The sequence below is a fragment of the Erythrolamprus reginae genome, chromosome 1, assembly GCF_031021105.1.
Source record: "Erythrolamprus reginae isolate rEryReg1 chromosome 1, rEryReg1.hap1, whole genome shotgun sequence".
Lineage (NCBI taxonomy): Eukaryota > Metazoa > Chordata > Lepidosauria > Squamata > Dipsadidae > Erythrolamprus > Erythrolamprus reginae.
The window spans coordinates 398,385,903-398,412,942 of NC_091950.1; the positions used below are offsets into that span (position 1 = coordinate 398,385,903).

Genomic DNA, 27,040 nt, shown 5'->3' on the forward strand with positions numbered 1-27,040 from the left:
TAAAATGGAAATAGAATAAATAGAATAGAATTCTTTATTGGCCAAGTGTGATTGCACACACAAAGAATTTGTCTTTGGTGCATATGCTCTCAGTGTACATAAGAGAAAAAGAGACCTTTGGTAAGAATATTGAAGTACAACATTTATGGATTGTCAAAAGGGTCAATAAGCAATGAAGAAACAATCAATATTAAGAAAAATCTTAAGGATACAAGCAACAAGTTACAGTCATACAGTCATATGTGGGAGGAACTGGGTGATAGAAATGATGAGAAAAAAAGTAGTAAGAGTAGTGCAGACTTAGTAAATAGTTTGACAGTGTTGAGAGAATTATTTGTTTAGCAGAGTGATGATGTTCAGGAAAAAACTGTTTTTGTGTCTAGTTGTCTTGGTGGGCAGTGCTCTGTAGCGATGTTTTGAGGGTAGGAGTTGAAACAGTTTATGTCCAGGATGCGAGGGGTCAGTAAATATTCTCACTGCCCTCTTTTTGACTCGTGCAGGATACAGGTCCTCAGTGAAAGGCAGGTTGGCAGCAATTGTTTTTCCTGCAGTTCTGATTATCCTCTGAAGTCTGTGTCGGTCTTGTTGTGTTGCAAAACCAAATCAGACAGTTATAGAGGTGCAGATGACAGACTCAATGATTCCTCTGTAGAACTGTATCAGCAGCTCCCTGAGCTGTTTGAGCTTCCTGAGTTGGCGCAGAAAGAACATTCTTTGTTGTGCTTTTTTGATGACGTTTTTGATGTTAATCAAAAATGGAAATAAGGAATGTATATAAGGAACTTGATAGTATGAAGACATATCTTTAACCCTTAACTCCATTGGAAGATCTCACAAGTGATAAAATCAAATCTAATTTTTAAAAATGAAGACATCTGAAATATGCAATTTGCAAAAAAATTACAAAAAGGCATGCAATGTTCAAGGCAGACCACTAGATGGTGTTAATCTACTCTAGCAATCATTGGCAAAAGATCCACTTTGTTATACAGGTATACAGTGATCCCTCTATTATCGCGAGGCTTCCGTTCCAAGACCCCTCGCGATAATCTATTTTTCGCGATGTAGGGTTGCGGAAATAAAAACACCATCTGCGCATGCGCGCCCTTTTTTTTCCTATGGCCGCGCATGCGTAGATGGTGGAGTTTGCGTTCCCCGCCGCCCACGCAAAGGGGAAACCCCGATTCGGCTCCTCGCTGCTGCTGCGCTACCGAGCAGATCAGCTGCTGGGCGGCCGAAGGAACCTTCCCTGGGTCTTCCCCCTTTTGCTGGCGGGCGGGGCGAGCGGCGGGCATCAGCGAGGAGCCGGGGTTTCCCCTTTGCGTGGGCGGCCGGGAATACCCAGGTTGGGGGTTCGGGGGGGTGCTGGGAAGCCCCCCAGGCCGGCTGCGACCTTTTAAAACAGCCGCACCACTTCCCAGCTGAGTCCTGAAGCCAAACGCGGAAGTTCGCCTTTGGCGTTTGGCTTCAGGACTCAGCTGGGAAGCGGCACGGCTGTTTTAAAAGGTCGCAGTCGGCCTGGGGGGCTTCCCAGCACCCCCCCGAACCCGAGTTGGGGGTTCAGGGGGGTGCTGGGAAGCCCCCCAGGCCGGCTGCGACCTTTTAAAACAGCCGCGCCGCTTCCCAGCTGAGTCCTGAAGCCAAACGCGGAAGTTCGCCTTTGGCGTTTGTTTTCAGGACTCAGCTGGGAAGCGGCGCGGCTGTTTTAAAAGGTCGCAGCCGGCCTGGGGGGTTTCCCAGCACCCCCCCGAACCCGGGTTGGGGGTTCGGGGGGGTGCTGGGAAGCCCCCCAGGCCGGCTGCGACCTTTTAAAACAGCCGCGCCGCTTCCCAGCTGACTCCCGAAGCCAAACGTGGAAGTGGTTTTTTTTTAATTAATATTTTTTTTTAAATCGCGATATAGCGTTTCGCGAAGATCGAGATCGCGAAACTCGAGGGATCACTGTATTACTTCCAAATCAATCATGAAGTAAAAGTGAAAAGTGAATATTAAACTAGAATTAGGAATATAATATACAGTATTGCTCAAAAAAATAAAGGGAACACTCAAATAACACATCCTCAAACTCAACCCGGATAAGACGGAGTGGCTGTGGGTTTTGCCTCCCAAGGACAATCCCATCTGTCCGTCCATTACCCTGGGGGGGGGGAATCATTGACCCCCTCGGAGAGGGTCCGCAACTTGGGCGTCCTCCTCGATCCACAGCTCACATTAGAGAACCATATTTCAGCTGTGGCGAGGGGGGCGTTTGCCCAGGTTCGCCTGGTGCACCAGTTGCAGCCCTATCTGGACCGGGACTCATTGCTCACAGTCACTCATGCCCTCATCACCTCGAGGTTCAACTACTGTAATGCTCTCTACATGGGGCTACCTTTGAAAAGTGTTCGGAAACTTCAGATCGTGCAGAATGCAGCTGCGAGAGCGGTCATGGGCTTACCCAGGTATGCCCATGTTTCACCATCACTCCGCAGCCTGCATTGGCTGCCGATCAATTTCCGGTCACAATTCAAAGTGTTGGTTATGACCTTTAAAGCCCTTCATGGCACTGGACCAGAATATCTCCGAGACCGCCTTCTGCCGCACGAATCCCAGCGACCGATTAGGTCCCACAGAGTGGGCCTTCTCCGGGTCCCGTCAACTAAACAATGTCGGTTGGCGGGCCCCAGGGGAAGAGCCTTCTCTGTGGCGGCCCCGACCCTCTGGAACCAACTCCCCCCAGAGATTAGAACTGCCCCTACTCTCCCTGCCTTCCGTAAACTCCTTAAAACCCACCTTTGTCGTCAGGCATGGGGGAACTGAAACACCTCCCCCGGGCATGTACAATTTATGTATGGTATGTTTGAGTGTGTGTCTGTTAGCAAAATGGGGTTCTTTTAAATATTTTAAATTATATTTAGATTTGTTATAAATTGTTGTGCTATGCTGTGAGCCGCCCCGAGTCTGCGGAGAGGGGCGGCATACAAATCTAAGTAATAAATAAATAAAATAATAAATCCTAGATCTGAATGAATGAAATATTCTCAATGAATACTTCGTTCTGTACAAAGTTGAATATGTACAACAGCATGTGAAATTGATTGTCAACAGTGTTGCTTCCTAAGTAGACAGTTTGATTTCACAGAAGTTTGATTTACTTGGAGTTATATTGTGTTGTTTAAATGTTTCCTTTATTTTTTTGAGCAGTGTATATTTTCTGGGGCACTCAGACAAAGGAAATTGAAATTGATTGCAACATATATTTAAGCAGTTATTTCTTACAAATATCTGGAACCAATATCATTTATTTCCTATGTTATAAAAAGTAATTTATTTATTTATTTATTATTTATTTACTTGTCAAACATGTATAAGATAGTAGAGTTTGTATAAACGTAACATAAGTAAAAAGTAACGATAAAAGAGGACAATAGGACAGAGACGGTATGCACAATGGTGTGCTTATGCGCGCCCGTTACAGACCTCTTAGAAACGGGGAGAAGTCAGCCTTCCACATGGAAATTAGACAATGCAATGACAGTAAAGGTCCTTTATCACTGTCTCTCCCCAAATTATGCTGATAATGCATTCCCACTTGCAATGGGTCTTTGTGGCTGGGAGACTGTTGATAGGTCCTAGCTGCTATCTGCTTTCTCCACTCCATCTTCAAAAAAGCTGTGCTTTGATCTTTTTAGATAGCCATGAATTTTCCTTGCCAATCAAGGTAGGCACGGCTTCTTTGTCAAGCCCAAGCAGATCCACGTTCATGCAAACCTTGATAGTGGTTTGAGTCCCATACTTGATTAACGATGGTGAACCTTTTTTGCCTCGGGTGCCGAAAGAATGTGCGTGCATGTAATCGCGCATGCACGAGTGCCTATACCCATAATTGAATGCCTGGGGAGGGCAAAAACAGCTTCCTCCACACTCCGGAGGCCCCCTGGAGGCCAGAAACGCCCTCTTTCCCAACTTCTGGTGGGCCCAATAGGCTCATGTTTTGCCCTTCCCAGGCTCCAAAGGCTTCACTGGAGCCTGGAGAGGGTAAAACGCCCTCCCCCATTCCCCTGGAAGCGTTCTGGAAGCCAAAAACACCTGCCCAGAGCCTCTTGAGAGCCAAAAATCAGCTGGCCAGTACATACATGAATGTTGGAGCTGAGCTAGGGCAACAGATCGAGTGCCAGCAGATATGGCTCTGTGTGCCGCCTGTGGCACCCGTGCCATAGGTTCGCCATCACTGAACTAGACTCTCCTGTAGTGTAATTGTGTATCCCTATTTATTTAAAAAAACAAATCCTAAGGTTTTCTATTCATTCTTACCTGTGAGAGGAAAAAGATCTCAATAAGATTCCATTGCTTTTCCCTTTGGGCTGGCAAAGCCCAAGTCTAGATGTCTGTAAGCATGGAGTTAGCTCTAGGCCTGTGATGGCAAAACTATAATATTCGTGCCACAGATGGCATGCAGAGCCATATCTGAGGGCACACAAGGCCTTGCCCTATGTCAGCTCTACCACTGCCCAGCTGATTTTCGGACTTCCAGAGGTTGGAGGGAGCCTTTTTTCACCCTCCCCAGGCTTTAGGAAAGCCTCCAGAGCCTGTGGATGGGGAAAAACTGCCCAATGGGCCTACCGGAAGTCTGAAGGCTTCAGTGAGGCCTACATATAGGCATGGGATGGAGGCAGCATAGGGAGTTGTTTACATATGCATGGAGAAGGGCATTGCATTATGGGTGTGGGCACACGCACTCACCCTTTTGGTACCCAAGCAAAAAAAGGTTCATCATCACTGCACTAGGCTGTGTCTAGCAATATGGCTTCCTATTTTTGTTTTTGCTCTTCCGTTGCAAAAGTGAAGGTTTGGTGTTGCATCATCCGATCATCCCCCATCGGAGTGATTCTGACATGTGTCCCCGCTGTTCCCTGACCCTGAACATCAGCTGTTTGTTTTGTCTGTCAAATTCCAAACAGTGGAATTTTTCCATGAAAGCCCTTGAACTTGCTGACTGGCCAGTGACATCCACCCAGCTTCACCAATCAGTGACTTAATAGCCTACCCTGGCCAACAAAAGTGTGCCAATTGCCATGCAATCCTTTTGTCGAACGGGCTCAAAGTTTGGGTAGAAAAGATGTGCATATGTGGCCTTGCATTCACATGTCGTGTTACTGATTTTTGTAAATTAAAGAACCTAGAAATTTGAAACTCTCTATTGTTGATACTGTGTTGTCTGGCATTGTAAGAGGGGGAAGTATGGTTGGGTTTCTCCTTAAGTCTACCACAATTTCTACGCTTTTGAGTGTATTCAGTTCCAGATTGTTCCAGTCACACCACAAGGTTAGTTGTTCAACCTCATATCTGTATGCGGATTCATCATTGTCTCGAATGAGGCCGATCTGTTGTGTCATCTGCGAACTTCAGTAGTTTAACAGATGGATCATTAGAGATGCAGTCATTGGTATAGAGAGAGAAGACGAGAGGGAACACAGCTTGGGGGTGGTGTGCTCTGCTAATTGTACAGGCATCTGATGTGATTCCATTTAGCGTCACCTGCTGCTTCCTATTTGTTAGGAAGCTTATGATCCAATTACAAGTATGTTATTTATTTTATTTATTTATTAATTAGATTTGTATGCCGCCCCTCTCCATGGACTCGGGGCAGCTAAAAACAGTAAAAAACAATATCAACAAATCTAATATTAAAAGTAGTTTAAAAACCCCAATTTAAGAAACCAGTCATACATACAAACATACCATGCATAAATTTTGTAAGCCTAGGGGGAAGGGAAAATCTCAATTCCCCCATGCCTGACGACAGAGGTGGGTTTTAAGGAGCTTACGAAAGGCAAGGAGGGTGGGGGCAGCTCTAATATCTGGGGGGAGTTGGTTCCAGAGGGTCGGGGCTGCCACAGAGAAGGCTCTTCCCCTGGGTCCCGCCAGACGACATTGTTTAGTCGACGGGACCCGGAGAAGGCCAACCCTGTGGGACCTAACCGGTCGCTGGGATTCGTGCAGCAGAAGACGGTCCCGGAGATATTCTGGCCCGATGCCATGAAGGGCTTTATAGGTCATAACCAACACTTTGAATTGTGACCGGAAACCGATCGGCAACCAATGCAGACTACGGAGTGTTGGTGTAACATGGGCATATTTAGGGAAGCCCATGATAGCTCTCGCAGCTGCATTCTGCACGATCTGAAGTTTCCGAACACTTTTCAAAGGTGCCCCATGTAGAGAGCATTACAGTAGTCAAGCCTCGAGGTGATGAGGGCATGAGTGACTGTGAGCATTGAGTCCCGGTCCAAATAGAGCCGCAACTGGTGCACCAGGCGGACCTGGGCTCCCCTCGCCACAGCTGAAAGATGTTTCTCTAATGTGAGCTGTGGATCGAGGAGGATGCCCAAGTTGCGGACTCTCTCTGAGGGGGTTAATGATCCCCCCCCAGGGTTATGGATGGACAGATGGAATTGTCCCTGGGAGGCAAAACCCACAGCCACTCCGTCTTATCAGGGTTGAGTTTGAGTCTGTTGACACCCATCCAGACCCCAACAGCCTCCAGACACCGGCACATCACTTCCACTGCTCAGGTACCTGTAGCTAGTTTAGCTTAGTTAGAAGAGTGTCTGGAACGATGCTATTGAATGCTGAACTAAAGTCTACAAAGAGGACCCTTGCCTAGGTCTTTGGAGATTCAAGATGTTGTAGGATGTAGTGCAGAGAGAGCTATATTAACAGCATCATCTATTGATCTGTTTACTTGGTTAGCAAATTGCAGGAGGTCTAACAGTGGGTCCGTGATGGTGTTTAAGTGGGACATCACTAACCTTTCAAAGGTTTTCATAACTACAGATGTTAGACAACTGGTCTGTAGTCACTCAGTTCCTTGATGGAGGGCTTCTTCAGCACTGGGATGATAGTAGAGCATTTGAAGCAGGAAGGAACATAGCACAACTCTAGCGATTTATTTAAGATTCAGGTGAAGATGGGGGGCAATTGGTCAGCACAGACTTTTAAGCGAGAAGGTATCTGTTTTGAACCAATTTCCTTTTCATTGGAGGCTTGTACTAGAAGCCGGCAGAACAGATTGTAAAGCCAATGCAGTCCTAAACTGCATTAACGGAGGGATACAATCAAGATAAGTGAGGTACTAATACCACTCTATATAGCCTTAGTAAGACGACACCTAGAGTACTGCATTCAGTTTTGGTCACACTATAAAAAAGATGTTGAGACTCTAGAAAAAGTGCAGAGGAGAGCAACCAGGATGATTAGGGGACTGGAGACTAAAACATATGAAGAACGGTTACAGGAACTGGGCATGGATAGTCTAGTGAAGAGAAAGACCAGAGGAGACATGATAGCAGTGTTCCAATATTTGAAGGGCTGCTACAGAGAGGAAGGAGTCAAGCTATTCTCCAAATCACCTGAAGGCCAGACAAAAAATAATGGATGGAAACTGACCAAGGAAGAGATTCAACCTAGAAATAAGGAGGAAGTTTCTGACAGTGAGAACAATCAACCAATGGAACGGCTTGCCTTCGGAAGTCGTGGGAACTTTATCACTGGAAGTTTTTAAGAAGATATTGGATTGCCATTTGTCAGGAATGGGGTAATGTCTCCTGCTTGAGCTGGGGGTGGGGGTGGGGGTGGACTGGATGACCTACAAGGTCCCGTCCAACTCTGTTAATCTGTTTTATCTATTAAAGAATATTGTTCCTTGCTTTTTCTGCAAATGTTGTCACATTTATTACAAAGCTGTATCTCTGTTTAGAACCATTTGATCAAGTCAAGAAAACATAATCCCAGTGTCACAAGCCCTGCCAGCAAGGAGAAAATATCTAATGGCTGGTTTAGGCCATACAAAGACATATGTTGCATTCATGTGAACTTCTGCAACCCACTTTCTTTCATCATGCAATATATCGAACCATAAGATAAACAAGCGGACTTCACACAGCATGCTAAGATACAGAAAAGCAAGCATGCCAAGTTTAGCTTGTTATAGATATGCATCTGCTTGGTGCTTAACTAATCTGCTTAAGAATGTTCTAGGAACCCAACCAGGGCTTTGGGTTAAAAAGAAATTAAGAGAGAACCTGTAAACTTGATCATATTATATAAAACCTGGCATTATTCTTATGTAAAGTTTGATAAATAATGTAGAACTGTATTATGAGTTTGGCAAAACAATTATCAGAAAAGCATGTGATGTATCGTCAAGTCAGACAGACACATGTCCTTGGACTGTTTTTTGAACTTTTAGAGCAATTTAGAGGAGGGGGGGAGGAAGGAGAGGAGGAGGAGGAGGAGAAGAAGAAGTATGTAACTAAATAACTATATTTTGATAGTCCTTTCTCCTAGCCCAGTGGTTCTCAACCTGTGGGTCAGGACTCCTTTGGGGGTCGAATGACCTTTTCGTGGGGGTCGCCTAAGACCATGAGAAAAGACAAATTTTCCATGGTGTTAGGAACTATAGCTTCTATTCTGGCACTTTGGAACATATTTTTACAATCCGACCAATCAGGCGTTTACAGTGGGGATGTCCCTCTGACCTTCCTGCCAATCAGTTTAAAGCTCTGTTGGGAGAATTGGTGCTAGGCATATGATTGGGGGTCACCACAACATGAGCTTTATTAAGGGGTCATGACATTAAAAAGGTTAAGAACCACTGTCCTACCCCGTTCTTTCAGTTTGCAAAGTTGAAAGCAGAGAACTTCATGGCTAACAACTTTATTATTAAACAAAGATTTGTGAACAGCAGGGGTGAAATACTACCAGTTCTGGCATACTGTCTGGTAGCGGTGGCCGGCAGTGGTTTGAAAACCGGTAGTGGCCACGGTGCGAGGCCGTACCCACCTGCTCAGATATTGCCATGTTCTTTTTTTTAACCCTCTGCACATGCACAAAGCCTTCTGTGCCTGTGCAGAGGGTGAAAAAGCACATGTAACACTGGCACGTGTGTGAGCAGAGCTGGCAAAGCGCGCACTTCCAAACCAGTAGGGAAGGTAAGCAGATTTCACTGCTGTGCAGCAGTATTTATGGGCTATAGTCTGCAAATTTGTTACATATTATTGCATGTTTGTTTGTTGGTTTAAAAACAATTAAAATAAAACAGTGAAACCCATGCATACCATTTATGGCTGGATCTCGATTACCATCATCGGAACAACAGCCGAGGCCTGCCAGAAAAGCCAGGCTTTTACCGCTTTCCGGAAGGCCAGTAGGGTGGGGTAGTTCGGCTCTCAGGAGGTAACTGGTTCCAGAGAGTCAGAGCAGCCACAGAGAAGGCCCTCCCCCGTGGACCCACCAGCTGACACTGTTTAGCTCAGTGTTTCCCAACCTTGGCAACTTGAAGATATCTGGACTTCAACTCCCGGAATTCCCTAGCCAGCATTAACTGGCTGGGGAATTCTGGGAGTTGAAGTCCAGATATCTTCAAGTTGCCAAGGTTGGGAAACACTGGTTTAGCTGACGGGAACCAGAGAAGATCGACTCTGTGGGCCCTTACCAGTTGCTGGGAGTCTGTGGTAGAAGGCGATCCCGAAGATAGTTTGGCCCTAAGCCATGCAGGGCTTTAAAGGTAATGACCAACATCTTGAATTGCATATAGAGACCAACTGGGAACCAGTGCAGTCCACAGAGGATTGGTGTAAGGTCGGTGTACCTAAGTGCACCCACAACCGCTCGTGCGGCTGCATTTTGGACCAGTTGTAGTCTCCAAACGCTCTTCAGTTGTAGCCCCATGTAGAGCGTGTTACAATAAAACGTATGTCTTCCACTTTCATTAGGCTGGAGATTTCACCACTCTCTATGCCAGAGTTTCTCAACCTTGGTAACTTGAAGATAGGTGGACTGGCTGGGGGAATCTTGGGAGATGAAGTCGTCACATGTTCAAGCTGCCAAGGTTCACAAACCCTGGCCTCTGTTGTCTGTGCTGTAATAGCATTAGAGGTCAGAGACCTCTATCATTTAGAAACGCTGGACAAAATAACTGCTACACTAATCCAGCACAGTTTTTATGTTCTGCTTTCTCTCTCTCTTTTTTTCCCCTGTTGAGCAGTTATGGACGACCTTAAATTCTGAAATACTGAAATTATAGTGTTGTTACCTAGACTGCAGGAGTCCCCAAACTTGGCAACTTTAAGACTTGTGGACTCCAATTCTCAGAATTCTCCAGCCAGCTTTTCTGGCTGGAGAATTCTGGGAATTGAAGTCCACAATTCTTAAAGTTTATTTTATTTATTTATTTATTTATTTATTTTATTTTATTTATTTATTTTGTCCAATACACCATACATATTGAGGAGAATAGACATGAAGTATTATATATCAAGAAAAGATATGAAAATAGAGGAGAAGATATATGAGAGGGAGAAAAGATATATGATATATGGGATAAGGAGAGACAATTGCACAGGGGACGAAAGGCATGCTGGTGCACTTATATATGCCCCTTACTGACCTCTTACGAACCTGGAGAGGTCAATCGTGGATAGTCTAAGGAAGAAATGTTGGGGGTTAGGGGTTGACACTACTGAGTCAGGTAATGAGTTCCACGCTCCAACAACTCGATTGCTAAAGTCATATTTTTTACAGTCAAGCTTGGAGCGATTAATATTAAGTTTGAATTTGTTGCGTGCTCTTGTGTTGTTGCGGTTGAAGCTGAAGTAGTCATTGACAGGCAGGACGTTGCAGCATATGATTTTGTGGGCAATACTTAGATCGTGTTTTAGGCGTCGTAGCTCTAAGCTTTCTAGACCTAGGATTGATAGTCTGCTTTCATAGGGCATTCTGTTTCGAGTGGAGGAGTGAAGGGCTCTTCTAGTGAAGTATCTTTGGACGTTTTCTAGGGTGTTGATGTCCAAGATGTGGTATGGGTTCCAGACAGAAGAACTGTATTGAAGGATGGGTCTGGCAAATGTTTTGTAGGCTCTGGTGAGTAGTGTGAGATTGCCAGAGCAGAAGCTGCATAGGATCAGGTTAACAACTCTGGAAGCCTTTTTGGCGATATTGTTGCAGTGGGCTTTAGCACTTAGGTCATTTGATATTAGTATTCCAAGGTCTTTTACTGAGTGGGGGTTGGCTGTGAGATTTTGTTTATTCAGTTTATATATGAGGTTTGGATTCTTTTTGCTGATGTGGAGGGTAGAGCATTTGTTGGTTGATATTTGAAGTTGCCAGGTATTAGACCAATCTGAGACAAAGTCGAGGTCTTTTTGGAGAGTAGATGTGTTGTCCGTGGTGTTGAATAGTTTTACATCCTCAGCGAAAAGAACACAGTTGCTCGTGGAGACCTCTGGTCTACAGAGGAAAGAAAAACCTGCCCTTTGCTATCTCAGCCAGTGCTGCATTATCTATTGTGCCCGAAAGGCATTCTGTTCAAGGGCTGCAAAACTCCCAGAATCCAGAAATTCCAGAAGTTTTAATCTATCCCTGTTCTTGGCAGTGAATATGAAGAATAAAACTTTGAGGATATATTTTCCCAGATTGAATCCCAACATTTATAACGATGAGCCTTAATCAATGCTCAGCTTTAAAAAATGAAGACTTGGATGTGAAACTCTTACCACTATAAAAGGAATATGAGAAAAAGCAAAGGGAGGGGATGGGGTGAGGGTTCTTTTTGTAAACTCTCCAAGAGAAATCCTGCCATGGGCCAAGCTCTTCAACTCCCAGCATAATACTACCATTGTTCCTGCCTGAAGATTAAGAAGGAAAGCTGCTTGGCAGTATTTTCCTCCTGGAGTTGCTGTAGATTTCTGTGGAACTTTTATAGAGCTGAAATATCTGAAGAAAGTTTTGTGCTGGTACAGGCTGAGCTTTGGGATAGGTATTATTGTTGAAAAATATTGTTTGTGTTCAGACCAGTATTGGGATGTTACAGGTACGGATGAGGAAGATGCCATTTCTGTCATTTTTGTCCTTTTTTAATTTTAATGTTTTCTTTTGATTGTTGTTTCCAATGTCGCCTGGTGGGGTCCAGGGGAAGAGTCTTCTCTGTGGCGGCCCCAGCCCTCTGGAACCAACTCCCCCCCGGAGATCAGAACTGCTCCCACTCTCCTTACCTTTCGCAAATTGTTGAAAACTCACCTTTGCCGCCAGGCATGGGGAAATTGAGATCTCCCCCTAACTATTTTGGTTTATGTATGGTCTGATTGGGTTGTGTGGTTATTTTATTATAAGAGTTTTTAAATTGTGTTTTTAAATATTGGATTTGTACATTGTTTATTATTGTTGTGAGCCGTCCCGAGTTTTCAGAGAGGGGCGGCATACAAATCTAATTAATAATAATATTAATATTAATAATAATAATTCATTCTGATTGTGGAGAAAAAGAAAGTATGGATCATTGACATCGCAAGTCTGCGGAGAGGGGCGGCATACAAATCTAAATAATAAAATAAATAAATAAAATAAATAAATCCCAGGAGACAGCAGAATTGAGGAGAAGCAGCTAGAGAAATTAGTGAAATACGAAGATCTAAAAATCAAGCTGCAACGACTCTGGCATAAGCCAGTGAAAGTGGTCCCAGTGGTACTTGGCACACTGGGCGCAGTGCCAAAGGATCTCAGCGGACATTTGAAAACCATCAGAATTGACAAAATCTCCATCTGTCAATTGCAAAAGGCCGCTTTACTGGGATCAGCAAACATAATTTGCCACTACATCACGAAGTCCTAGGTGCTTGGGAAGCGCCCGACTGATGATGAAATACGAAATCCAGCATAGTGATCTCGTTTGCTATGTTGTATTGACATTATTATTATTGTTGTTATTATTGTTGTTGTTGTTATTATTATTGTTATTATTGTTGTTGTTGTTGTTATTATTATTATTATTAAATGTTTTTAACAATTTATAAGCTGCTTACTGACTGCTCTTTAAAAGACCAGATCCTAAGATAAAACTCAAATACTTTGGCCTCCAAATGAGAAGGAAGGACTCACTGGAGAAGAGCCTAATGCTGGGAAAGATTGAGGGCAAAAGAAGAAGGGGACGGCAGAGAATGAGGTGGCTGGATGGGGTCACTGAAGAAGTCGGCATCAGCTTCAGTGGACTTTGAGGAATGGTAGAGGACAGGAAGGCCTGGAGGTACGTTGTCCATGGTGTTGCGATCGGTCAGACAAAATTTTGCAACTAACAACAGCAGCAACAAAACTGCTTACAGTTTCTGAGAGACTGGCGATGTATTGTTATTATTATCTTCCCATTGTCAATACCAAATAAAACTTTGCTATGATTTTTATACAGGTGCAACTTCCTCATACGTGGGTCAGAATCATTTTCCTCCGAACATCCATGTAAAATGAAATTAGTGATGGCTAGGACCCCCTGCAGAGTCATAAATGAACCGTCCAGAACACATCCATTTGCAAATAACAATACGTTTAATTGCATAATTATATATATATATATATATACCTACAATAAGTATTAATAAAATAAGTCTAGTTAATAATTTATCGTTCTTCCAGTTCTTTCAGCAACTCGTCAAAATGAGTGATGTACCACTTTGCCTTTTCTTTTACTTGTTTCCGTACGACGTTGCCCCCGAAGCCGATGAAACAGTCCTGGGCAAACACAAAACAGACAAGCTACGGGTTATTCTTCCTCTCCCCAGAGACCAGTTCAGAATTCACAAGTCATGAACAAATTGGAAATGTGTCCTCATCCTCTAGTAACAACTGAAAAAGCAACACTTATGAAAAGCAAGACTGAACGGTTGTTTATTCTTAGGAGAATTAAATGCTTTGGGCACATGGGCATTTGAAAAAATAAAGTTATTAATAGTCGGGCAAATTTTTCAAACACTTGTGGAATTCCTGCCTTTCTGTCTTAATGCTTTCTGTGATTAAATAATGTAGGATGAGAGCTATACCCATGGTGGCAAACCTGTGGCATGCAGAGCCCTCTCTGTGGGCACGTGAGCCCATTGCTCCAGCTCAGCTCTGCTGTGCCTCCCACCAGGTAGCTGGTCTTAAGGGCTCTGCCCTGCACGCACAGAGGGGTGGGCCACATGCGCATGTAGGGGCCAGGATGCATGTATGGAGCCCGCATGTGCATTATATTTGGGGAGTTCGCCGCAAGCACTTTGAGTACTCAGTCCGGAAAAGGTTCCATAAAATGGTCAAAAATGAGAGGGTGTGAGTTCCAACTAATCAATGTTATTAAAATGTATGTTTTTTATTAACTCTGTTAGTCAGGAAAGTACTACCAAATTCTTAGGTGTTTTGCTTTTCTTTCTGTGTCTGTCTAGGATTCTTCGCAAATATGTGGGTTCATCATAGCGAGATATGTATATCTTTTGTATAGTTACAATGGGTCAATTTTGGTTGGTCAGCCAAAAGTCGTGAATCCTGTAAGTCATTTGTCTCCAGAAGTCCAAGAACCTCAACACCTAGCATGTCTTTGTTGACTTGGGTGACAACCAATTTGGTGATGGTTATAACTTTGGATGGTCAACGAACTGCTGTAAGTCAAGGACTACATTTATCACCCAAGTATCTCAAAGAATCTGAAACGGTTCTTGGATGTTTTGTCTTTATTATATTGATGGTCTTTGGCTGTAATAAAGGTTTAATTTAATAATTTAATCTTTTATCCTTAGCCCCCCTGCACCGCTGCTTTATGTTGTGTTGTCCACTGTTAAAAATTATTTAGAGGAAATGATTTTGAAATAACTTATTTTGGCTGCCCTAGTGCCATATCTTTCCTACCCCAAAGTCCCTGCATTGCCCTCCTTTATTTGGTCATCCAAAATTCCAAATCTAAATCCACTGATCTAATAAAGCAGAAATATTTGCCCTTAAATGCCAAGCTGGCCAACTACCGTGTCCAGCACAAGGTTTTTGCTTCTGAATGCCAAGTCTAAATGTTCTGATCTATTCATTCTGATCTGCCTCCCCTCTCACAAATGACATGACAATAATTAACAATGAGTGATAATTATTAACCAGGAACGAGAGTCATGCTTTCCTTCTTATGAAGAGATATGTATCAAAAATGAATTTTTAAAAAGGCTCCCCTGTTTCATCTGTGCATGCTTTGTGGGTTCATTTTGTCTAAATGGTGTGCAAATTTTTGGGCTGTGACGTGTAAATTAAGTTGCTTTTGTTAATATTAAGGTTGGGGATGTGCAGTTAAATCTTTCTGGAGAGAGAAAGTTGAAAGGAACACAGGTGAATCTGTGTTTTATCAGAAGGCTGGATTAGACCACTTTTATACAGCATATGCTAGTTAGGCAAATCTGCTGATTGATTTATAAGGGGTTTATTGCATTTAAATGGGAGGGAGTTCCCCAGCTTTTGGTCAGTCTTGGTCTCTGACATATTGCTTATCCCAATCTCTGGGACAATTAAAAATACAGGAAATTCAGCACAAACTACCGTAGATCAGGGGTGTCAAACTCAAGGCCTTAGATCTGCCCTGTGGGGTTGCCCTGGAAACAGAGAAGGACCAATCCATGGTGCACTTCCAGCGAAAATTGAGCCCAGATGGGCCATGTATGCCCCCAGCTCCGTTTTCACTGGCAGAGGACCTCAGGAGGCTGTCACAGCTGAAAACAGAGCCTCAACAAATGACATCAAGCTGGCCATGTCCCCTGGCCACCACCATCCCTGCTCCCTGAGGTCACAACCCTGATGCGCCCTTCAATGAAATCGAGTTTGACATCCCTGCCCTACAACAACAGGAAGAAGAATAAATAAAAATTAAATTGTGGTTGAAACGTCCATCTTTGATACTCACTGCTGGAGGGCAAGCTTCCATGTCTGTTGCTCCATCTCCAATCATAACTACTTTCTTAAATTGAAACTGTTCTTTCAAGTAACTGATGACTTGTCCTTTACCACCTGATTCAGCGGTTGGCTGCGTCTCGTCAAAACCGGCGTATTCTCCTAAATAAATGACACAAAGCCATTGACTGTCTGTCCCAAAATACTATGGAGATTTTCAAAGATGTTAGAAGTCTGAGAAACTGAGAAAAATATCCTTAGGGAAGTTCTAGTTATCAGAATTCTAATACAAAAGATTTCAAGTCTGGGAAATCCATTCTCTGGTTAGAAATCTAGTTTTTATCTGCATAATGGATTTATATCTTATTTTTTTCATTCAGAAGACCAGAATGGTGTATATAATACTACAACAAGAACTTGGAATGAGAGCAACCCAGAGTCACCCTGGAAGATTTTAGGACTGAGGTGGTCTAGAATCTGTCTTTCTCAAGTGCCATTCTGATCTTTATATCATTATGCCATCCTTATTCTGTCTTAATAATCTGTTTTAATAATCTTACTACTATTTTCCTCTGAAGATGAAGAATTTTTTTTCTTACGTGCTCAGGGGCTCAAATGTCTATTATTAGGACATTAATTTCAAAGCTAAATCCTGAAAATAGAAACAGGTCCCAAACACATTATCTTTTGATTCCATCATTTAAAATTTGGGGAAAGTTACCATTCCTCACTTTCTGTCTATATTCTGTCTATATTCAGGCTTCCTCCTATCCTTCTCTAAAAGCAAAAAAGGGTTGGAACAGACAGTGGGAAAGTTATGATTTTCCACATTTGCTTCTATTTGTTCCCCTGGCAATACAAAGTGATTAATCTAATGCCAAGTACCACACACTTGAGTGACCCTGTTTATTGCAATGTTCCAAATAAGCTGAGCCCAGCTATAAATTTGTAATATCAGTGGGATATCACTAGCAGGATATCTTAACCTTGAAGTTGTATGTTTTATCAACTAATGGATAAGAGACCCTGCTGATTGCTCAATAAACAAGCTGATCTCAGCAACACACCCCTTGTTCTTACCATGTGCCAATGCAAAGTGTCAAATCTTAACCCTTGGGAGGAATTACTTGTTTTGCATAACCTGGGCAATTGATGTTTCATAACTGGGAAACTTATTAGAAGGCCTGTGCTTTGGAGTTCAAACAAATACCTACTAAATGTAAATTTCAACAATGAAGGAAGAAATGATTTAGTCTTGTATGGAATGAATTTTCACATTTATTATTGTAGCTAGCCTCCAAAGAAGAAGATGTTAGAAACATAGAAACAGAGAAGACTGACAGCAGAAAAAGAACTCATGGTCCATCTAGTCTGCCCTTATATTATTTCCTGTATTTTATCTTAGGATGGATATATGTTTATCCCAGGCATGTTTAAATTCAGTTACTGTGGATTTACCAACCACGTCTGCTGGAAGTTTGTTCCAAGGATCTACTACTCCTTCAGTAAAATAATATTTTCTCATGTTGCTTTTGATCTTTCCCCAAACTAACTTCAGATTGTGTCCCCTTGTTCTTGTGTTCACTTGCCTATTAAAAACACTTCCCTCCTGAACCTTATTTAACCCTTTAACATATTTAAATGTTTCGATCATGTCCCCCCTTTTCCTTCTGTCCTCCAGACTATACAGATTGAGTTCATTAAGTCTTTCCTGATACGTTTTATGCTTAAGACCTTCCACCATTCTTATGGCCGGCCTTTGGACCCGTTCAATTTTGTCAATATCTTTTTTTAGATGAGGTCTCCAGAACTGAACACAGTATTCCAAATGTGGTCTCACCAGCGCTCTATATAAGGGGATCACAATCTCCCTCTTCCTGCTTGTTATACCTCTAGCTATGCAGCCGAGCATCCTACTTGCTTTTCCTACTGCCCGACCACACTGCTCACCCATTTTGAGACTGTCAGAAATCACTACCCCTAAATCCTTCTCTTCTGAAGTTTTTGCTAACACAGAACTGCCAATGCAATACTCAGATTGAGGATTCCTTTTCCCCAAGTGCATTATTTTACATTTGGAAACATTAAACTGCTGGATAACTATTTGTCTGAAGTAGTATAGGGTTTCCTGCCTAAGCAGGGGGTTGGACTAGAAGACCTCCAAGGTCCCTTCCAACTCTGATTTGTTGTTCTTATTGTTATTACTACTACTACTACTACTATTATTATTATATATTTAATATTTTTTTAAAGCAACAGATTTTGAACAGTTTTTGATCCTCCTTTGCTACAGAGTTGAGATGTTCTGTAATTCTGCTTCAGTTAACCCATCATAGAGATATCATTATTATCTTTGGTCCCTATTAAGTCAACAACCGTATCAGCTTTAAATTCAATCATATGAAACGTTTTACCATTAAAGTAGAACTTCAATCTGTTGGCGAAGATATTTGCTGTTGGAATGTTTAATTGTGAGGCGATATGTTCAATTATGCTCTGAAACCCTCCAGAAATTAAGAAAACTGGCACACCACGCTGGTGGAGTCGGTTGACGAGTTCTCTTTAAGGAAAAAAAATAGAGACAAGATCAGGAGAAAGAAATGAATACATTCAAACAGGTTGTTTTTGTTTGCTATCTGCATCATCATCATCATCATCATCATCATCATCATCATCATATTTTATTAGATTTGTATGCCACCCCTCTCCGAGGAATTATCTATGTAATAGACTTGTAATGAGCAAGAGAGGTCCAAAGGGATCTTGAGGCTCACAAAGCCAGGCTCCAACAATAAACTTTTTTTAAAAAGAAAGGTACTGTATATTAGGCAAAGAAAAGAAAGAGTTCTTCTGAGATCTTCCTCCAAAATAACCTCCGCTACTCTAATTCCTATACATTGTATTTCAACTTGCATAAACCCCAACCAGGATGAAAAAGATGATATTTATGTGGGACTTGTTACCGTAAATCAAAAACCTAAAGCACCTGGAGTGAATGAAATATATGAGAAGACTCTATGGCAGTGTTTTGCCAAGTATCAGGGCAGTGAAAAGATGCCCAGTCAATCAGTTTATTTGGACCCCGAAACAATGAGCACTCCCAGGAATAAGGATATTTGGTATTGTTAACTTAAATGATTGACTCAAAATAAGGTGATACCCAAATTTCCTACACGCTCCTTAATAATGACAGCAGAGATACCCCCAAATTTCCACAATACGCAGTGCCAGGTTCTGGGCAGACACTCCCAACAAACAATAGTAATAGGATTCAGGCTTATATATCGCTCCATAGCACTTTATAGCACTCTCTGGGCAGTTTACAATGAAGAAGCATTATTTGCATATCGTCCCCAATAAACTGGGTCCTAATTTTACCCATCTCAGAAGGAGGGAAGGCTGTGTCAATCTTGAGCCCGGTCAGAATCAAAGCCTAGGCTGTGGACAGAGTTTTTGCTTCCAATGCTGCACTTTAACCACTGCACCACCAGGGCCATAAGTCCAAGGATCAGGGGGCGGGGGTGTTCATCAAAACCTGGCACCGTGATTTCTTGGCCCAGTTTTTATGGTCATGAGACTGACCTTGACTGGGTAGCACATGACTGTAGGATGGGAACTGAAAGTCTGTGATTTTCACAGATTACACAGCTATGTGGAGATTTTACTCCCCCCACTCTCTTTTTTGAGTAGACAAGAGTAAAACAAAAAAGCAAAAATAATGAGTGTTAGCTCAGAATGAGCTCTAAACTTGTAGACTTCTTAATATGAAGGAGAAATTAAAAAATATACTGCTCATAAAAATAAAGGGAACACTCAAATAACACATCCCAGATCTGAATGAAATATTCTCATTGAATATTCCATTTGCACAACTATTCCATTTGCACAACAGCTTGTGAAATTGATTGTCAATCAGTGTTGCTTCCTAAGTGAAGTCATTATATGACTACTTTTTCTCTATCCCTTTCTTTCTCTTTCTCCCTCTTTTTTCTTTCTCTCTCTCTCTTCCTCCCGCTTCTCTCTATTTTTATCTTTATCTCCTTCCTTCTTTCTTTCTCTCCATCTCTCTTTTGTCTTCCTCCGTCCCTCTCTATTTCTCTCTCTCTTTCCCTCATTCCCTCCCTCTCCCTCCCTTTCTATTTTTCTCTCTCTCTCTTTCTTTCTTTCTCTTTCTTTCTTTCTCCCCCTTCCTTCCATCCTCTCTCTCTCTCTTCCTCTCTCTCTCTGTCTCCCCCTCGTTGTTTCAGCAAGGTTGGGATCAAATGGGTGATCGAGAGTTTAAGGTGGTGCTGTGGTCGAGTTGGGGGGAAGGCAGAGGAAAAAGGAGGTAGGGGGAGAAGGAGCTCAATACCCCCCTTCTCTCTCTCCCTCCGTCCCTCCCTCTCTTTCTCTCTCCTTTCTTTCCTCCCCCCCTTCCTCCCTGCCTCCCCCCTTGTTTCAGCAAGACTGGGGTCAGCAAAAGAGCAATCCAGAGTCTGTTTTAAGGTGGTGCCGTGATTGAGGGGAGGGGAGGCAGAGGAAAAAGAGGAGGTGGGGGAGGAGAAGGGGCTCAGCAGCTGAGCCTCCCAAGTCTTTCTTAACCAAGGAGCCAACCAGAAGGACTGACACGGGTGGCGGAGGAAGAAGAGGAACCTCCTGAGCTGCCAAGGCTTGTCAAACACCCGGCTGCTTCTGCTTTCTCCTACCAGGTGCCGGTTCCGCCTGCCTCTTCAGGGATCCACCCGGGTTGTATCCAGGAGGAGGTCTAGGCCAGTGGGGGCGGCTTGATGGGAGGCTACCCACCCTGGAGATGCCCATGAAGACCAACTGCCATGCCAGTTAACTCTGCACAGCAGTTGATCTTTAAAAAAAAGCGGGACATTTTTCAAACACTGCAGGATGCGGGACAAATGATCAGAAATCAGGACTATCCCGCTGAAAGCAGGACATCTGGTCACTTTAAATAGATGATAACCAACTTTTGAATCACACCCAGAAGCCTATCAGGAACCATTGCAATGCACACACAGAACACAGTTGTGGTCTTACGTGGACATACCAAAGTGCCTGTACTACTGCACTCTGGATCAGTTGCAGTCATTAGAACTCAGTCATTTATAGAGAACACTGCAGAAATCCAACAGGGAGATGACTAAGGCATGAATGAAAATGAATAGGGTCTCTTGATCTAAAAACGGGGAGCAATTTATGCAGAAGATAAAGTTGTGCAAGAACTCTGTTCTTTACAGGAGCTGTGAGTCCAGGAGGAACCCAAACTGTTCGCCAGCTTCGAGTCAACGAAGACAGTTGCACCCAGAACCAAAGATGAAAATCCCCAGATCAGAATCCAAATTCCACATCATAGTTTTAAAACAAGCAGATAAAGCAAAGTTTGGCTGCAGTTGGAGTGCCATAAAAAATAATGTTATTGCAATGGATTTTAATCTCAACTGGCAATGGGCAAGGTAAAGCAGGGACAACAAAGATAATCTTGGCTGGATTCAGGAGCAGTTTTGTATGCTTTGATGAATTGCCTTAATCAACGGGGGTGGAAGGGGGGTGTTAAAAAATCCAATTCAAAGGTCCAAGTCTATGTCTTTCATAAAATCCTAGGAATACACAGGAAGGACCTACGACAATCTCTGTTGGAAAAATACATTTTGGGAATACCGCACAACGTAACATAACCATTCCTAATATTCCTTACCTTATTCCTGGCGTTAACTGGGGCGGATGCTCTGATATTAATTTCTGCACTTGTTCGTAGGAAGGTCGTATGAGGCCTAGCCGCGCAGTTAAAGCTGCCTTGAACGTTACTGAACCTCCCATCGCTCTGCGAGTCCTAAATTAGGAGTCAAAGAAATTCATTTCAGGTTTTTAAGATAAGGAGAAGTATCTCCTGATACGTATCAATACACAAATCCAATAAACTAGAATCAGGTGGTCTGCTGGGGGTTTGCAGGGTTTCAGGAGAATCTCTAAGATTTTGTACAGTTCGGGGAACCCCCAAATCCCACTCTCGGCTGGCCCCACCTACCCCTCCTCTCCCAGGAGTCCCCATGTGGCCCATTTTGGATGCATGTAAGTGAAGGGTGTGTGTGGAGGCTTGGGGAGGGCGAAAAATGGGCATACCGGAAGTTCAGAAAAGACTGAAACGGGCCCATTTCCAGCCTCCAGAGGGCCTCCAGAGCCTGGGAGGCCGTTTTCACTTTCCCGGAGGCTCGAGAAAAGCTTCCGGAGCCCAGGGAGGGCAAAAACGCCCACCCACCCATTCAGTGCAGGAGGCCAACTAGCCACGCCTACTATGGCCACGCCCACAGCAACCGGACAGAGAACCCCTTGCTAAAAATTTTGAAATCTACACCTGTCTGGAATATATGGTGGAAATCCACCAAAATTTATTCTGTGATTTAAGAATATAAAGCCTCCCCATTGTATCAAATGATATAGTTTCGGACAGTTCATTCCTCATAATAGCCAAACACATGTTTATGGAATTCACAAAGAAGATAATGCTGGCTTTTTCAAGCTGTTGTTCAAAATCTGGAACCCGATGTTCCCGAATGCTAAGTTGACGTATTATTTATTTACTTAGAAGATTTATATGGTCACCCACTCACTCTCTGAGACTTTGGGTGACTTACAAAGAATAAAAACCCAAAAAACAATTTGGATGGGTAAATTTCTATGAATGTTGCCTCAATCCCAATCACCTGCAGCTGCTATTTCAGTGTTAAAAATGACACATATAGTATTTTTTGGTATGATCTTTAAGTGGTTTTTAAAAAAGAAATTAAAGTTGTTATGGTTATACAACCTAACAATGGTAAATGTTCTGTGTACCACAAGAGTGTTAAATAGTTTCTCAACTACACCCAGTGCCGGCTGGCATTTCTCTTTCATTAGTAAAAAAAATACCCCGCCAGGAACTTGCACAGCTAGTTTAACTAGAAATAACAAGAGGACAGTGAAAAAAATGCATAAGTACTGGAAGCAATAACAAATAGCAGCTGTGGTCAGCAACTTTTTGGACAGACATGACCAGTTACAGGAACTTTTCACATCCATTGTCAATTCACACTGTGTTCTGGCTTGGGCAAGCAGAAGATCCAACAGAATCTCTCAGCATTAAGATTTGGTCCTGAAAATGCCCAATATTGACCACAACATAGCTATTTTGTAAAGATACTTTAAAAACATAGCTATTCTAAAGGTTTACCATAGATGCATTTCTAAACGGTACATTAAAGTTGTGCCAGAGGTACTCAAAAATCCACATGGCATTGTGAAACAAATCTTACAGGAAGTTTAATTGAAATTTTCATGATTAACTATATAATATCACAAAAGTTTCAAATTGAATGTTATACTGAAAGTATGAGATATAAAGGCCTTGGATGGATAATAAAATTACATAAGCTTTTTTCCCTCATTACAGAGCTACCTCAATTGTCTTTTAATCTTTGCAGATACAGACTCTGATAATTTTCTCTGCATTATTCAGTGAAATGCCAAAGCAAGCAAAAGCACAGGCAAACTTTGGAATTACTTTGTAAGTGATATTGAAGAGATGCAAAAGGCAAAGCTGCATTACTCAAGACTTAAGATATCATACTAAGGAAAGAGTTAGATAAGCTAACAAATGAGTTAAACCAAAAAGAAGATTCAGAGTACTTCAAGGTCTGGAACATGTTCTACAAAAAGGATAGAAAGAAAGAAAACAGGAAAAAGAGGGTGTACAAATGTATAGAATTATAATTATAAGTGTAGAGGGAAATAAACTTCTTAATTAAAGAATAAATACTTAAGTAAGGATAAGTAAGGAAAGGAAACAATTTATATGATAACAGGTAACATTAACTACAGGTTAAAGAGATTAATAGAAGAAAACTGTAAAAGAAATACAGATTAACATACTTGTATATATATATGGAAATCTAACATCAATGCAATTTACCATAAAAAGAGTTATAAAAGTTGTTATGTGTTGTTTTATGTTCAATGTTCTGCTTGTATTGTATGTATTCAATGTGTGTATTGTAATGTTTTAAATGTTCTTTTTAATATTTATACTTAATAAACATTATTTTGTTTTTTTTAAGATAATAGATGAACTCAAAATGAGTATATGTTGTCATATCAATATATTTAAAGCAGTGGCTTGATTCTGTCAAAGAGAAGCAATATTCCTTGTTTAATTTTCCTGCCTTCCATCTTCTTGACTTTAGTGTTTATGATCTGTTCCAAAACTGGTTTCTCAGACTAGAAATAGTTCTGATCTGTATATATATGCTTGTTAGATGCTTGCTCACAATTACCTGCTCAAGAAGCTTCATTAGAGGACTTTGTACATGATCTGACTAAGATCTGATAAAACTAAGCAACTCTCATCCAGGACTTTAGATGGGCAACCAAATCCAAACATTAAACCTATGAATTTAATGCATTTAATAAATTGTTATCTTTTTCTTGGTAAGAGCAGTTACCATCGCATAGAGCCCAGTGGCTTTCGATTTCTCAGATTCAGGTCAAACACACTGCTGAACACCCAGTCTTTTGGGTGAACAAATATCCACAGGTCCTTTTTCAAAAGCCATCTGGGCCTATTTTGTTTTTAATAATAATAATAATTTATTAGATTTGTATGCCGCCCCTCTCCGAGTCCTCTCCGAGGACTCGAAGGACTCCTTGAAGATGTTCAGCTTCTCATCCAAGAAGCTTCTTCAGTTCTGAAGTGAAGAACTGGACAACAGAACTGAAGAAGTATCTTGATGTCTGCTCCCTCTTCTCAGAAGCATCAAGCAAACCACAATCATACTTACATTTCTGCCACCGCATCGCCAACACCACAGAATTTTGCTAGTTCGTCGATGCCCTCTTCTTTAATGACTGTGCTGTCCACGTCGAAGCAAACGGCGTCAGCATTGAGGAAGATTTCCTTCATCTCCATGATAGACGACATCTTTTTGGGAACCTTCCTGTTGTGTGAAAGATAGATGAAGTCATTCTGGATGTCGCCAGCCTGTACCCTCAGTTGGGCCATCTTAGAAGCAGATCTGTGGCTGAAAGCCCTGTGTTGAGAGGGGACAGCTAATGCCGCAGCTCCTTTTTAAGCAAGAGCAGGGAGTGGAGGAGGGGGGTAGAGGAAGCCGCTGATTTGCTGGCTTCGGGGGCAGCAGAGAAGTGGGCAGACAATCAAGGTTGCCCCCCCTTTTGAGTTAACCATTCCTGCAACTTTCACGGCCGCAGTGCATCTGAGGTATTGCACACAACATGGACTAAAGAGAAGGATTTTTCCTCCAGGAGTGGCCATCTATCTTATTTTTTGCCACCCAAAAATGCAACAAAATGAATTTTACTTTACCGCTTGCATAAAAATAACAACCTCTGGTGCTATTTTTAATTAAACCTTTTAAGCTTAATTAAGCGTTTCATCAAATAAGATGGTTAAGGGAACAAAGTTTTTTTAAAACTTGACTGATTTTGGAATTACCTCTTGGTTTCATTTTCGGATGAAAAATGAACAAAATATGCACAATGGGACCTTTCATATACCTGAGTGAATCACATTGTCTCGTACTTGTGAAAATTTCCCCTTTTATCCTAAACATAAATTATTATTTTCTACCCTGGTTGAGGCAACCTGATGTCTGATTGTTCTTTCTGGCCAGGCCAAAATGTCAACAGAAGGAATAAATTAAGGAAGGATGTCACAAACTGTGCACATAGCAAAGCTTACATGAAGAAAAGATGGGGGATACCATTTATAAATCAGATCAGATAGAAACTAGATCACTTCATGGATGGGTTGGGGTAAAAGGCTGCATCATCAGAAGGGATCCTCAAAGAACAATTAAGTGAAGCATCTTCCATGCAGGTAGGAGATCAGGGGGAAGAGTTGAAAGTTAGCTTGTATCTAAAAATACTTTTATTTTATTTTTTTATTTATATATATTTGTCATACAAGTATAGAATTATAGTTTGTATTAACATAACAAACTATAAAGAGGTGATAAAAAGGATAATAGGACAGAAGGACAGGGATGGTAGGCACAATAGTGCACACATGCACGCCCCTTACAGACCTCTTAGAAAAGGGGAGAGGTCAACAGTAGATAATTTAAAGTTGAAGATCTTGGGGTTAGGAGAAAAAACAACAGAGTCAGGTAGTGAGTTCCAGGCATTGATCACTCTGTTGCTGAAGTCATATTTTCTGCAGTCAAGTTTGGAGCGATTTATTATTATTATTATTATTATTATTATTATTATTATTATTATTATTATTATTATTATTTATTGGATTTGTATGCCGCCCCTCTCCGTAGACTCGGGGTGGCTTTACATTTAGTTTGTATCTATTATGTGCTCTTGTGTTGTTGTTGAAGGTGAAGTAGTCACTAACAGGAAGAACATTATGGTATATGATCTTATGAACAACAGTTAAATCAGTTCGGAGGCGATGTAGTTGTAGATTGTCTAACCGTAGTATTTGAAGTCTGGCGGAATATGGTAGTTTGTTTCGAGAGGAGGAGTGAAGGACTCTTCTTGTGAAGTATTTCTGGACTCTCAATTATGTCAATGTCAGTTATGCAATGTGGGTTCCATACAGGCGAGCTGTATTCAAGTATTGGTCTGACGAATGTTTTGTAAGCTCTGGTTAGGAGATCAGTGTTTCTGGAGAAGAAGCTATGTAAGATTATAAACAGATGGTTCTAAGTTGCTTTTTGTTTTACCGCGGCCTAATTATATTTTACAATATAAGAACAGTTTTTATACTAGAAAAGATGATGGCTAAACATAAAGAAGCTTTACAAACTTCACTCTGACATTAGGAAGACACATATTGGTCCCAGTATATCCTGGCAGGATGTGACAATTGAGGCTGTTTGCTTTAAGCTTATGGTTTGGATGTGGTCAGAATCTGAGAAGAGGCCATTATGCTGAAAGCGAAGGGTCTGGGAAAGTGTTGAGAAAGTGGAACTTCACATTGGCTCACTGGCAGCCTTGACTTGCGCGGGTGGCTTCCAAATGTTCTGTTTGTTTTAAGCCAGAGAAGGCAGAAGAGAGAGCTTTGACTCCGGGGTGGGGTTGGAACACGGTGCAAGATGACGCATTGTTACACAATGCCATGCAAAAGGCACGTGCTCACAGCTTTGGAGGACATCCAGCTGTTTTTTTCTAGGCAATATGAAAGGATACACATCCAACCAGAACTCAGATCTCATGTCACCTGGCCAACTTTGACAGGGACATCATGCCAAGATGCGACAGGATACCTGCGTCACTCTTTCTCCAAATCATGCTGTAATATCTGCTGATCAAAGCTGGGTTTCAATAGGGACTTTTGGTGATAAAGAAT

At 42.1% G+C, this 27,040-nt stretch overlaps 1 protein-coding gene across 1 annotated transcript; it reads right to left on the reverse strand.

Moving 5' to 3' along the window:
- Window positions 1-13,337: 13,337 nt before the first annotated feature.
- Window positions 13,338-24,774, reverse strand: PSPH (phosphoserine phosphatase). Its single transcript, XM_070735060.1, has 5 exons — window positions 24,504-24,774; window positions 21,389-21,523; window positions 18,117-18,262; window positions 15,716-15,864; window positions 13,338-13,539 (listed from the first exon to the last, which is right to left on the reverse strand). The coding sequence occupies exons 1-5, from the start codon at window positions 24,722-24,724 to the stop codon at window positions 13,429-13,431; spliced, it is 762 nt and encodes a 253-aa protein (XP_070591161.1). The 5' UTR covers window positions 24,725-24,774; the 3' UTR covers window positions 13,338-13,428.
- Between the last annotated feature and the right edge of the window lie 2,266 nt (window positions 24,775-27,040).

Excerpts from the sequence above, each read along its gene's own strand:
- PSPH (XM_070735060.1), bottom strand. The coding sequence starts at position 24,724 with ATGGCCCAACTGAGGGTACAGGCTGGCGACATCCAGAATGACTTCATC. Across the intron at positions 21,524-24,503 it reads GGCGATGCGGTGGCAGAAAT|GACTCGCAGAGCGATGGGAG; the intron begins GTAAGTATGATT and ends CTCCTAATTTAG. Across the intron at positions 15,865-18,116 it reads ATTGAAGTTCTACTTTAATG|GAGAATACGCCGGTTTTGAC; the intron begins GTAAAACGTTTC and ends TCATTTATTTAG.